Source organism: Struthio camelus, chromosome 3, assembly GCF_040807025.1.
Source record: "Struthio camelus isolate bStrCam1 chromosome 3, bStrCam1.hap1, whole genome shotgun sequence".
Classification (NCBI taxonomy): Eukaryota; Metazoa; Chordata; class Aves; order Struthioniformes; family Struthionidae; genus Struthio; species Struthio camelus.
In genome coordinates this window covers 145,156,876-145,170,048 of record NC_090944.1, presented here as the reverse complement: position 1 = coordinate 145,170,048, position 13,173 = coordinate 145,156,876, and the positions used below count along the sequence as shown (strand labels likewise).

Sequence of the window (13,173 nt, the reverse complement as noted above, 5' to 3'; positions counted from 1 at the left end):
ATCTAATAGCAAATAGAATTCCTTTGGTGTTTGTTTCTGTATGGGACTCAGACATGCACGGTTCACGTGAGCCGCCTTCTGCATGAGCTACTGTAGCATGCACACTTGCACAGCAAATGTACATTAAAGTGGAGGAAATATGACATACAAGAACTTCTGTGGAGATCTTTCCTCTCTTTTCTTCTTCTTTCAGTCCCTCTCTAATTCAGTGTTCAGGTCAAAATAGTGGTACAAAGTATTCTCAGAAATATGCCAAATAATAAATCATCGGGATCATGACCCACAGGGATACTCTATTCCTGTGTCCCAGCATGCCCTGAGGTGTTAAGTTAGTACAAAGAGAGGATATTTTTATTGATAAACATTATATTGTCTTAGTGTAGATGTCTGACACATTATTAAATCAAATGACAAAACATTTAAAGTAATTCATTCTAATAAAACTTTTTGATATTCCATAGACAATAGTGCCGTGAATTTTGTTTATAGTATAACACTTTAAAAACACAGAAATACAAGTTTCTAATTTCATAGGTTACCAGCAAACAGAGAAAATGCATGCTTTCATTTCTGTTAAATTTCTAATTTACACAGGCAAGTGGAACAGCAATGCATAAAAGACTATTCTACAACAAATTGCAAAACAAACATATAGAAAGACTGACCTTATAATACTTGTACAAGTATGACAAAATTATTGTAACTCATTTCAAAAGGTAACAAATGTTTTGTCTGTGGCTCCACCATTTTAACATTTCAAAGCTGACTTAATAAAAAGCTATTTTGAATAGAATTGTATTACTATAAACCACTGATTTTTTTTTTCTTGCTGCCTGTAAATGAACATTATGTGCATTTGCACTCAGTTCCACCTACATTTTCTCCCTTATGGTTAGAAGCATCACAGAATCTTCACACTCAGTGAAAAGGAACCCAGATAATGTTGTTTGATCCTGAATTGAACAAAAGGTGCTCGTATCAGTCACTTTTATTGCTGTGCTTCCTGCAGCTTTGATGCTGTGACTGCACCATAAAGTAGAAAACTAATCATGCACACAGTTCAAAGAAACCTGTACAGTTTTATCAGAGTTTATTTTAGAACAAGCCATACTAGGGATTGCATTCAGTGGTCTAAAGACTTTAGTAATGGTAGTGGTACAAAACCAAGTTTTCCATAAGGGCTCAAGAAGTTATCCTATCCTGAATGGCCAACTGCTCGCCCACAAGACAATTTAACCCTCCCCTCCTCTCCCGTCCACCCCCTGCCCCCCCCCTCCCCCCCCCCAATTTGCTGGCATTGGGACTATCATTGAGTGTTGGTGGTGCAAAGCCATTTGAGAGGTGCAGGCTAAGGCTGGCTCCAAGAGGGTTTATTAGGTCAGGGAGAGCGCCATGTAAATATGGCAGTTTTGGTTTGGCTCTGGAGAAAGCTGGAAGGGGACTGAAGTGGCCCCCAAGTGCAAAGAAATTCTCTCTCTTGCCAGACTATAACTGTAAACTCAGCTTAACCACAGGAGCGTGTGGTCTCCAAGCCAGCGCGAGGAAAAGAAAAATCAAGGGAAGCTTTTCAAGAGACCCTGCACCCAACAGCACTGGCTGGTGTTTAGTGGTGGGTGGGCGCTCAACACTTCTGAAAAATTCAGCCATGATTTTAGCGCGTAAATAGGAGCTATTGAGCGCTGAGCTAATGAAAGCCTGGCCCTCAAAATGCTCGGTAAGCCAGCGGGAGGAGGAGGAGGACAGGGGAAGGCAGGGGCCCATGAATCTTGTGCAAAATACCTGAGGCATAATAGGTCTGTCCACCCTTCTCTTCTAGTGAAATCCTCATTTACCAGTGTGAGAACTGCTACAGCTACACGTATTCAGGCTGGTAAACAGCAGGGAATGTCACCCAGCAGGGCTGCTCTTTGTCCGGCAGTGGTTTTGACTGGATTAATTGGGGACAGAGAAGAGGCGCCAGTCTTGCCTTCCTGCACGCCCCGTTCACTGGAGTTCGATAGCTGCACTGATGCTGGAGATATCAGAATGCTTCCAGAACCTTACGGGTGGATTTCAGGTTCCACGGGACTTTGCCAGGCAGGGAAGAAAAACCCCAAATCGTCTATAATTTGGTTTCAAGACTGAAACCGAACATTCACTATGAGGATTAACATAATTTATTATTCCTTTAGTCATTTTTTGCAAACATTGCCTACCTTACAGGGCTAGTAATGATTTCTTTATTCACGAGGACAGACAATGAAGTCAATTAAACTATTCCTCACATTAAGTACAATTTGTCCCTGAAGCTTCACTGCATGGCAAAGGCTCAGTCTCTCAGGTGAGGAGATTGCTACTGGCATATTTTCCCAAGTGTCTGTGTGATAGATAATGCATATTTGTGCAGCGAGGGTAAGACCTGAGTCAGAAATGTTATTTTTTGACATATCTCTTCCCCGCTCCCTAATAAAGGGATACCATATTTCTTGCTGGGAAAAAATGCCTTTCGTCAGGAGGACATAAATTGTAAAGGTCAAATACTATTCAGGCAAACCTCTGCATAAATGCAATCCCTGCAAAACTTGCCAGTATCCTAATTACACAATAACAAACGATTTGTGATGCACTACTACTTTCATTTGCACTTGCTCTCCACTTGTGCTGTATAAATATGGATTCCTACTTTGTACCATTTATTTCGGTCATGCATTGAAAAAAAATCCTTAAGAACCAAGTTATTCCAGAAATTTCTTGCTTTGGTTTCTTTCAAGAACTCATTGTATTCAGCATTGTCATTCAGGTTATGTGCTTGCTTATTTGACCTAAGCATCTGTAATTTTATATCACAATTTGGAGATCAAGAAATGCATGTTAAACTCAGAGGCGTTGACTCCAGTGAGAACTACTGAAAGAGAGAGATTTCTTTCTGAGTATCTAGTAGGAAGAACTCAGCTAAGCTCTGAGCTTTACAGTAAGTGAAAGTTCACTTTTACAAACCTTACAAATTATACAAATCTTTATGAAAGTTTATTTTATGCAGTCAGCCTTTATCTTTCAATTTATGGATTATTTTTTCTTTTCTAATTGGGAAAAAACCCTAAGTGTTCAAGACCTTCCAAAATAGGCTTCTGATTTTTTCCCCAAAACTTTGTCTGTAAAATGACTCCAGTATTGCTCTTGTATTTCCCAACACTGAGCCCTACTGTAATTCACACTGATAGCAATGACATGTGATATATTCTTCTACAACAGCGATCTACTGATTTACCCAAAACAAAAACAAACCAAAGCAAGTCGAAGGAAACAGGGAAGTATCACGTTGGTGAGTGGTGGGATGCTTTTACTGCAGGATTTCAAGGGGGAGATCCTTGCCTGCTGTAAACAATTATCACCCCACCATGGAGCTATGACAACAAATGTCAGCTTCACCTAAACTTTTGCTAGTATGTGACACCTGTTTTAAAGACAGATCATCACGTTTAACCAGAACTGAACTGCCATTTATTTTTAAAAGGAGCTGGGGAGCTTGGTGAAGGAAGATTAAAGAAAAAAAAAAAAAGATATCTACTTGTTGGTATCTTATGAAAAGTGACTTTTAATTACTACAACTGGTACCTAGTGACAGTGATATTACAAACAGGACAGAGTGCAATGAGTATGTGCTATTTATATAGTTCTACTCTTATGATCACTAGAGGTGAGCATTACAGAAGCATTTTTGTGGGTCCCTCTTGGTTCCTCAGCTTCTCTAACAGTGTGAGTTACAGGAAGCGTCCGAGAAGGTCTCGCCACTTTTTTGGCCCCTCAGAAGGATGTTACAATGTTTTAATGGCTTAATCTGTTTAGTCCCTGATTCAGGAAAATCTGCCTTACCTTCCAGTGGGGGCTGAAATTAGAATCCTAAGTCTTCTTCCAGCATGGGGAAACACTTTCTTGAACCAGGGCCTCAACTCGTAGTGTAAGATAAATAAATAAATAAAATGTATAAATATGTCAGTGCAGAATTTCCTGACCTCCTCCATCTTTCATGCATGCTCTTTTTTCTTAAACCTGTCTTTACATTCAGAAAATGCAACTGGAATTTCAAAAGACTAATAATAATTACAATTAGAAATATTACTGAATGTACAAAGGTAAGCTGTTCAAGCTCTTGACCTGCTATATTATAGATATGCAACTGCCGTGCACCACTAACAGTACCTCGCTAACACAATGTGGAAACAAATAAAAACTAGTAACGATCTCTTGTATTTATAAATGGATGTGTGAGGCTATCTTAAATACTGATGTCACTTAGCATCTTAGCAGTAGCCATGATAGGGTTTTATTCCTATGCAGATGGCAGCCAGTTACCACAGGGTTTTATGTCAACAACAGTAGACATACTAGGTAAAGTATATATGTAGTTACTTGGAAATAAATCTATATTTATACATTTTAAAAAATAAGGCCAAAAATCTGCCAATGAACTTACATGTATGACCGAGTCCCTTAGTGAAAACAATATAGTTTGGCTTCCTAAAGCTTAAAATGCCCAGGTCAGAACTATAACAACCTAATCAGATCAATTGCGTTTATTGTATGATCAGTGTCTTTGCATATAATAAACAAAACTGAGCAGGATCACATCCATTTCATTCCTCTTACAGTAGACAGAATGAATACATGGCGTATTTATAAATGAGTCAGACAGGGATTAGGCCACTGAAGATATAAAGTATCTCCATCTGTGCAAATTTCCCTTTGAAGAGTCTTTGGAAAGACATCCTATGAAAGTCTTTCCATGTACTTTGTAATGACTGCATATTTTAATGGTTTGGGGCATTTTAAGGGAAGACTGTAGGTTTACACTCTTTTGGAGTCTGGTTGGTTGAGATGGGTCTCCCAAAGATCTCTTGGCATTTTCTCCATCAATTTACTGGATCAAAAACTGCATCCTATTTCTGTTAGCAAAGTGCGTGAATTCTGTGTTAAGAAGAGCCCGGGTCAGCCATCGAAGCCAGAGGGTTTCAGCTTGTGAGACAGGAAATGGAAGCAAAATCCTGAATCCTTGTAATGCAGGGAGCCTGATGAAATCCCAAGCAAATAAGCAGGGTGCTGTGCACGCAAGGAGGGCTCCTTTCGACAAAGATTTCATGGCACTTCACAATGTTCAAACTGTGTCTGCAGAGCCTTCATCTCTCAAGCTGTATCAGAAATCCTCCTACACACCAGACGCGTGAGTGACTTCAGGCCCGGAGAGAGGTGCTCTCTGCAAGTAGCTGTGCTGCTAGAAGTAACTGCCCATTGAACTGCTTAGACTCCCTCCAGTTACTCTCACAAACAGATCGGAGCGCTATCATACCAGCAGCTCTGCCGGATGGGTGCCAACCTTCAGCCAAGAGAGAACGGTGCTTGCTGAGCAGGGTGGACATGGATTACAACCTTGTCCTCCAGCACAGCAGCAGCCAGAGTGCACCTTTCTGCACCCTTGTGCCCTTGATGCGGGATGGGAGAGCACCATCAGTATTCATAGATAACATGAGGAAAATTCAGGTCCTCTTCATTCAGATGATCAAGAAGATGTTATCTTCTCCCTTGCTTTCCCCTAGCTTTTTTCCCTTCTCCCTTTACCCTACAGCTTAGTTCTTGTTACTTTTAGTATTTGCTAAGCAAATGAGAAGAGGTAACTGCAAGACTGTCACAGCCAGGAAGGAAGTTGGCTACGTGCTAAGAACCGCATTTGATTTCTGTAGTCACTGTGAAGCATCCTACTCCACCACCACCTACCTTCTCTGCCATCCTAGAAAAGATTAACACTTTCTCAGCAGAGATTCTCCTCAACAGAGTGAAGTCAAGAGGAAGTGGCATGGATGCTAATAAAGGACCAGGTCCTGCAAAAACTCTTTCACCACCATAGTCCTGCCAAGAGTAATTAATCAGATAAATACATACAAGTTGGACCAGGAGTCAGAGTCAGGATGTAAAAGCACGTTTTTGTAATGGGATTTTCAACTTAATTTTAAGTGCTTCCTCAAGAAAAGTCAGTGGCACAATTTACATTGACATCAGTCAATGTCAGGCCTGGATGTGACCCCTCATAATCTTCAAGCCTATAGATGCAGTCACATATGAAGTTGGGACATGAGAGCAAACTACTGCTGTGGGTCTTAGCTCAACGTTTGCATGCAAAATTCTTTTTTCCTTCTCTTCCAAAAGCAAACTGGGCCTTCAAAAACCCAAAACAACAACAACAACAAAAACCTAAACTAAAAAAATTCCCAGACAGAGTCCTTCGGCGTGGATTGTTAACCAGACCAGCTGGACTGCTGTCTGTCTGCAGGGTGTGGGAAACAACAAGACACAACCTGAGCAGCAGGCTGCCCGGGTGTGATCCAAGGCCCTTTTAACTCAGTGAAAAAACTCTCGTTTTTTCAGTAAGCTTAGCATCAGGTCTGGTTTGCAGAGGAGAGCTACTAACCGGCTGCTGCCTTCTGGAGCAGCCGACAGGAAGGTGACAGGCCACCTCTTGGCAAAAATCTAAGAGGAAAAATCTACTGTCTTCAATTGTGTCAGTAGCAAAACTTCTCAGGAGCTCCCTCCTGCTGAATGTCTAATGAAACTTCATCAAAGTCTTCTAAAAGCCTTTCCTTATTTTAACCCAAGGCACGTTCGGTAGGGGCTCTCCTCACTGGAGTCACCTGCTCTGGAGTCATACAGGACTTCCCTCGCACACTTCTTCAAATGGGCACGTTTTGCTGCAGCTGCTCCTGATGAAAGCCCGCACTCCTTGACCACAAGGGTTGCGTTTGCTGAAGCACTTCGAGAAACCCTGCTGATAGGAAAGATTTGCTAAACCTAACATTTTGGCAAAACACCTGAGCATGGTCATGGGCCGTTGTATTCAGATCTCACTGAATGACTACAGAGGTCTTTATTTCTCATTCCTACCAGCAGAGCGGCCTAGTGGTAACATGCCTAAGATTGCTAAAGCATGCTTACATTACTGGCCTCTTTCTTTGCAAAACACTTCTGCAGGTAACTCTTTCAACAATTAAACTTCTATTTCTGAATGAAGAAAGCCAACAGAGCTTCTGCTTCCTCGTTCACGCCAATGTCCATCTGCTAGGAGGCAGCATTGATCAGAGTTAAGGTAATACTTGGTCTTAAAGGGAAATCTGTTTTTTTAATACAAAAAAGGAGCAAGTATTAGTCCATGTTAGCAGGGAAATATAAGTAACGGAGAGGTGGTGTGTACCAGCACCCCCTTCTTTCCTTATAGCATGAGAGCAACATAATGTCCAGGAATGGGGGGGGGGGTTACTCCTCTGGGAATTCAGGTTATTTGTTTCAGCTGCCAGATGTGCTGATGGAAAAGCTCAAAGGTAAATACTCGACGCTTGAGTAAATCTGGGTTACCAGCTACAATTGTCCCTGTAGGTTCAGGCATGCAATGTTATGTTTTGTTTCCCTCAACTGGCTATAAACAGGTTTACGTTAAATTCTTTAAAAATTCCCATGTTGATTTTTAGCACCATTCAAATCCTATCCAGTGTAAGAAGATAATATTGACAGGATTTCTTTTTTTTTTCTTTTTTTTGGTGTGGAAATTTTAAAACTTGTTCTGTAAGCTATTAGAAAAAGTAAAATGAAAAAAATACCTAAAATATGCCTTGATAAAGTTCTTTTAACTATATAAATACATTACAAAGTCTGGAACTTTACACAAATTGTGCTTTTTTTAGAAGCTTTTCCTGAAATTAGATGCTTCTGCCCAAACTTGGATAACTTAGCCTAGATCCCAGGCTGTTTCAGGGTGGCGAGCAACAGATTTCCCAGCCAAATTTTATTCCTGGTGTACAGTCAAACCACCCACCATTTTTTTCCCTGATTGCTGTCCTGTGAATAAATAAAACTTTTCCAAAATGCATTGATTTGCCCACACCTGAGATCCAGCTCTGGAGATTCAGCCTAACAAGCTAGAGCAGCTTGGGTGAAAGCAGACGCACTCATGAAATATGCTTCAGATTTGAGGCCCCTAAGAGTTCCCTGCTAACAGAATATTCAGGTAAATCTACTTATTGGTGCCTCATCATATTAATAATTACTCATTTATGTATTCAGATTAGAAAATAAGAAAGTTCTATGCCTGATTCTTTTCTCCCTCCCCCCCCCCCCCCCCACCCCGGCCCCCTTTTAAACAGTCCTTTGCAGGACTTACTGCTGCAAAGACATAAAGTCCTGGCCCTACAAATATCCCCTGGAGTTTTGCCATTAATTTCAGTAGAGGTCAATTTGCCATCCGTTTGTGAATGCTGAAAGCTGTTTTTCTTTACCTTTGGGCCTTGCATTATACACAGTGCACTCATTTGGCTTATCCAAACTCTGTAGCGCCTTAAATCTGAAGCAAAGTGGCTGAAGTTTTATGTATATTCAAACTTCCTTAAAAGTGTGGCTTTAAACTGATTCGGTTAAACAACTCGTACAAAACCCAATATGGACATTTTTGCCTGGATTTAATTCTATTTTACAGGAACTTAAATCAGTTACTGATTAAGTGAAACATCTTGAGTACAGGGCAGATTTAAATCCAGCTAAGGAGTGTCCATTGAGATTGATTTTTAAAGTATATATTTGAACCACTTTAAAGTTCCACTAGTGCAACTTTGAAACGGATAAATCTGATCCTATAGCATCTCTGTGAGATTACTTTGAAAAGATTAGGGCTTCAAAAAAAGTCTTGAGATAAGAAACACTTGTCGATCATCAGAAAGGTATGTTTTTCTATAAAGTTATCCAGCAATATTCAGTCTACATTTTATCTTACAAATATTAATATTGTTCTTAGGAAAAGACATATAAAAATTCCTGTTTTGACAGTAGTACGTTAAATGTTACCCTCAGTCGCTCTACCTAAATTGAATGGTGTGTTTCTAAAACTACGTTGCTGTTCTTCCTGATTTGGTTCACCAAGAAAAAGAGAAAAAGCCATCAGGTAGCAGCTGCACATTGGGAAGGAGCATTTGTTTTCGCTAGCACAAGCATCACAGCTCCAAAGCATGCTAAGTCACTGATCTCAGTGACACAGAGGAGGATAGAAAGCTGAAACCAAAGCAGGGTAGCAACACAGGGAAAAACCCAAATGACACCAGTGAAAATCTGTCCCCCCGCACACGTTTCAGGTCGGTATTCCCACAGCAGAAACAACCCACAAGTACAAAATTCAGCTTTGGCAGGGACAAAAGCAATTTTTCCAGCATGTCTTAAGACCTCATCAGATTAGATCCTTTGGGCTGTCCTTCAAGTGCTGTCAAAGGGAAGCTATCTGCACGTCGAGCAGAGTTGAAACTAGCACAGGATCGCATATTTAACATCAGCCGAAACAAAATCAGGTCAAAGTTAGAGCTGCAGTGAAGCGCTCTCCACTGAGGGAAAGGCTCTTTCATCTCCCTTGGAAATGTTCATTAAGCATCATCTGGAACCGCCAGGAAAGGAAACAAAAATACTTGGCTAGTCCCGAGATCAGGGCAGCCTCAGACTTGAAGGTGACCCTCGTTTTCAGAAGAACAAAAACCCAAATGAATCACAGGCATAGTGAAGAGAAAGATGGGGGGGAAAAAAAAAAAACCACCTCACTTTACCCCACCTTCCCACAAATTGCAGAGCACAGGGCCATCCTGCGCAGCCCCTGGGCGCAGGTCCCGTGCCCTGTTCCCCTGGTTCCGGTCGTGCTGGGAAGAGCTCCGGGTTCCCGTGCGGCACCCGGGCACCTCCGTGGCCCGGCCCCGCTGCCTCCCATGCAGAGCCCACAATTTTCAGAATTTAGTGTCGGGAGGGAAAAAACAACTCCTCAGACAAAGCCCTCTATTTGGCTCAGTAGAGTAAAGCTATTAACGTGCCCTGTATTTGTACAGGGCCGTGTATTTGTGTTTTGGAGAGGTCATACAGGAAGGATGCTAAGAATTGCCTCCATTTTTGCTTTGAGGACTTTTCCACAGACTTTGATTACGCTAACAAACTTGAGAGGCTCTCTCTTCTGGAAACAAAAACAAGAGTGCACACATTCAGCTGGTCTATTCTCTTCCAAACCAGGTCTGCACTGGTCGATTTGGTTGCAAATCATAAGCGCATCTCACCGAGACTGTCAAGCTAGGAAGTGCTCGTCAAGTCGTATATGGCACAGATAACGGCAGTTCAATGTACCTTTTGCTTCTGCTTAGAACAAACAACTTGCAGAACATTTTTGCACAACACACAAATTTCAAAACAAGGTATTTCAGGTTTCACGTACAATGCAAAGCTACAATATACTACAGTATTTAATGCACACCAAATAGGAAAAGTTCCTAAAAAATACTCATGCAGTTTTTGTGCCATGGGATAGGTAATGGCTATTTCGTAGAAATAGATCCAACTGGCTCCATTGGAGCAGCAGTATAAATATTCAAAATAGAAGTAATAATAGGCCTTGATGTGAAACTTTTTTTTTTCTTCCCCAAATCTGTCTCTTCTGTCAGCAAGGAAACATTCTGCTTAGGAGCAGCTGCGTCTTGCTACAAGATTATAGCGGTGTGTTTGCCGGTGGATTTTTATGGAAGTGTGCCACATTGTTGCTAACATTATTTGATTTAAGGAAGTATTTTAGGCATTTTAGTGGTTATTATTGTTATTACTAATCTCATTAACTATAAACGAAAGAAACAACGAGAAGCTACAAAGGGTTTCCTAATGCAAGAGGGCCTCCAGCGGGCACAGTTACTAGGAGGCTGTTCCAACAGCAGGCTGCATAGCAAAACAAGGAACAACGCAATTATTTCCCGGAACGAAAAACGATGCAGGTGCGTCACTGGCTCTCTCTCGTCTCTGTCCCCAGACCCTTCCTTCTTCCTTCCAGGGACCCCCCCATGCAAGCCCAGGGCAACGGCTGCCAATGCCCCCACACCTTTAGCGTAACAGCAAAAGAAAATAAGGTGCTGAGCTGAATGGAAACCACAAGGTGTAAATCTTTTGTTTTACATCGTTTTGCCCAAAGAAACTTAAGCTGAAATCATCAAGTGCAAAAGAGTTGAGAAATTGGCTTGCTGTATGTGAATAGGGCTTTTTTTTTTTTTTGGTTGGAGTTTTTTTTTTTCCCTGCTACAGTTTAGTTTAAGGTTTTTTTGTTTCTTTTTACCTAGGGTTTGCTGTGCCTTGACTACCAATATTTGCCACTGTTTGTACCATAGACAAAAACATTCACCTATCTGGTAGTATCTTATTACACTTTGCAGTAGAACATATACAAGAAAGAGGAAAAAACATACCAAATGAATCAGAAGTGATCAGTGCTTAAAGTAAATACAACAGCCAGCACTGGCAAGAATCCACAGCATCAATACATACAAATGTAGCAGTGATGGTGCTTCTCATGGGGTGGAAACTGCCTGCATAATAATACAGCATTATACAAAACCTAGCAGGGATATTGGAACAATGAATAGCTAAATTTTCACAATAACTTAGATCTGTGAGCAAGTCTGCGTTAAAGATATTCCACATTTTGAAAGTGCCATCGGTCTGTCTCTCTCTGTCTTCAGCCCTCCTGCAGGAGGGGTGATGAATCCACATGAACTATTATCAGGTAAGTTCAACTGTTTAAGAAAAAGAAAAATATCTGGCCAGGTCCAGTGTATTCTTTAAAGAGTGGCAAATTATGACTTCAGTAATTATGTCTGTGCAAAATATGCCTCTTTCCTTTTAAAGAAACCAGTGTCTGTAACTCATTTAGAAAAGTTTTGACACGTATTTATGTCTTTCTCAGAACAAATAAGATGCGAACTATTGAATCCCCCCAAAACTAAAGGAAATCTGATGATGCAAAGAAGGTTCTGACCTTCCATTTCCAGGCGTGGATCATTAGAAACCAGGACACCTCCTTGGTAGCCCTCCTGGGCTGGCACTCAAACTATTGCTTGGAAATACCATCAACACCCTAGCAATGAAACTCCAGCATTAATAATGAAAATGGTAGCAGTGTTTACCCTTTTCATCCATGTTCACCTTGCATTCCTCATCACACCTGTACGCGATTCGTTCTGTTTAGTGAAAAGTCACTGTCTGTTGCCTTGCCAATATTCTTCTCATAAGCAGTAAATCCACTCGCATGCTGAGTACCTTGAATTGAATTCCTGTCATAGACTGCCCTGTGACCTTCCGATCATTACAGGAAACCCAGCGCTCAGAAGGAGAAGCTGCAAGAGAGGCCATTGATCGTTGACGATAAAAATCTCAACCGAAAAAGAAAAAAAAAAAAAAACCCAAAACAACCAAAAAAATTCCCACGATTCTCCTTGAAAACAAGCCTCCATATGATGTACCCTCTTCTGTGTTCTAGCAATAGTCTTAAGTCATAAATTAGATTAGTCTTCCGTCAAATAACTTAAAAAAGAAGGAATTGTAGCAGACCAGTTTTGCCTGGCTTGATGCCAGTTAGCAGCCAGTTCATCTAGAGTCCCAGTCACTGTTCAAAAACTGAGCTAGGAAATCACATGAATGCTGAAAAAAATAATAATCTTCACATCGATGCAGGATTTTTCCAGGTTGTGGGGGTCAGGGAGAGGGTAAACCGAGATGGGGCCAAGGGTCCTATGAACAGTGAACAGGATATACTTCACGACTTGGAGGTGCACCGTGTTCAGGAGATGCCAGCCGTGTTTTGTATTGCACAGGTAAGAGGGAAGTTCCTCCCGACAGTCTGCCACCTGCATTAGTGATCTCTGCACATCGGCAAGTTCACAAAAGTGAAAACATTGAATTCTGTCATGATGGAGAAACACAGGAAGATGCCATAGAGGGAAAGGCACACACACCCTAGCTTCTTATCCAGTTTCCATTTGTTCATGTGGACACCAAAAACCTACAATAAACAAAGAATAAGCAACCATGACAGCAACGTTTTGAATAAAGTGGGAAATCACCTTCTCCATTGCAGGAGCATGAATATAACTCTTCCCTTGCTGTACACAGTCAGCTGGAAGCAAGCGCAGTGAAAGCACTGCATGACAGCTGGGATAAATCAGAGTTGCTCCCTCACAGTCACTGGAGCCACACTGATTCACATCACCTTGAGTCCTGGCCCAATGGCCTGAAGTTTCTGCAGCAAACTGCATTTTGGCAAGAACCGTCCCACTTGGTTCCACCAGGAACACTTTCAAAGGCCAGATTCTCTTTTGCACA

The 13,173-nt window shown here is 41.3% G+C and overlaps 1 protein-coding gene across 2 annotated transcripts in view; it reads right to left on the bottom strand.

The window, feature by feature from the left end:
* Positions 1–418: 418 nt before the first annotated feature.
* The window catches only part of SLC24A3 (solute carrier family 24 member 3), a 270,569-nt gene continuing 257,814 nt past the window's right edge, over positions 419–13,173 (bottom strand). For both annotated transcript variants that reach the window (XM_068940760.1, XM_068940762.1), the window contains exon 17: positions 419–12,853. In XM_068940760.1, the coding sequence (XP_068796861.1) occupies positions 12,704–12,853 (150 nt within the window). In that variant the 3' untranslated portion in view covers positions 419–12,703. The remainder of the gene's footprint in view (positions 12,854–13,173) is intronic.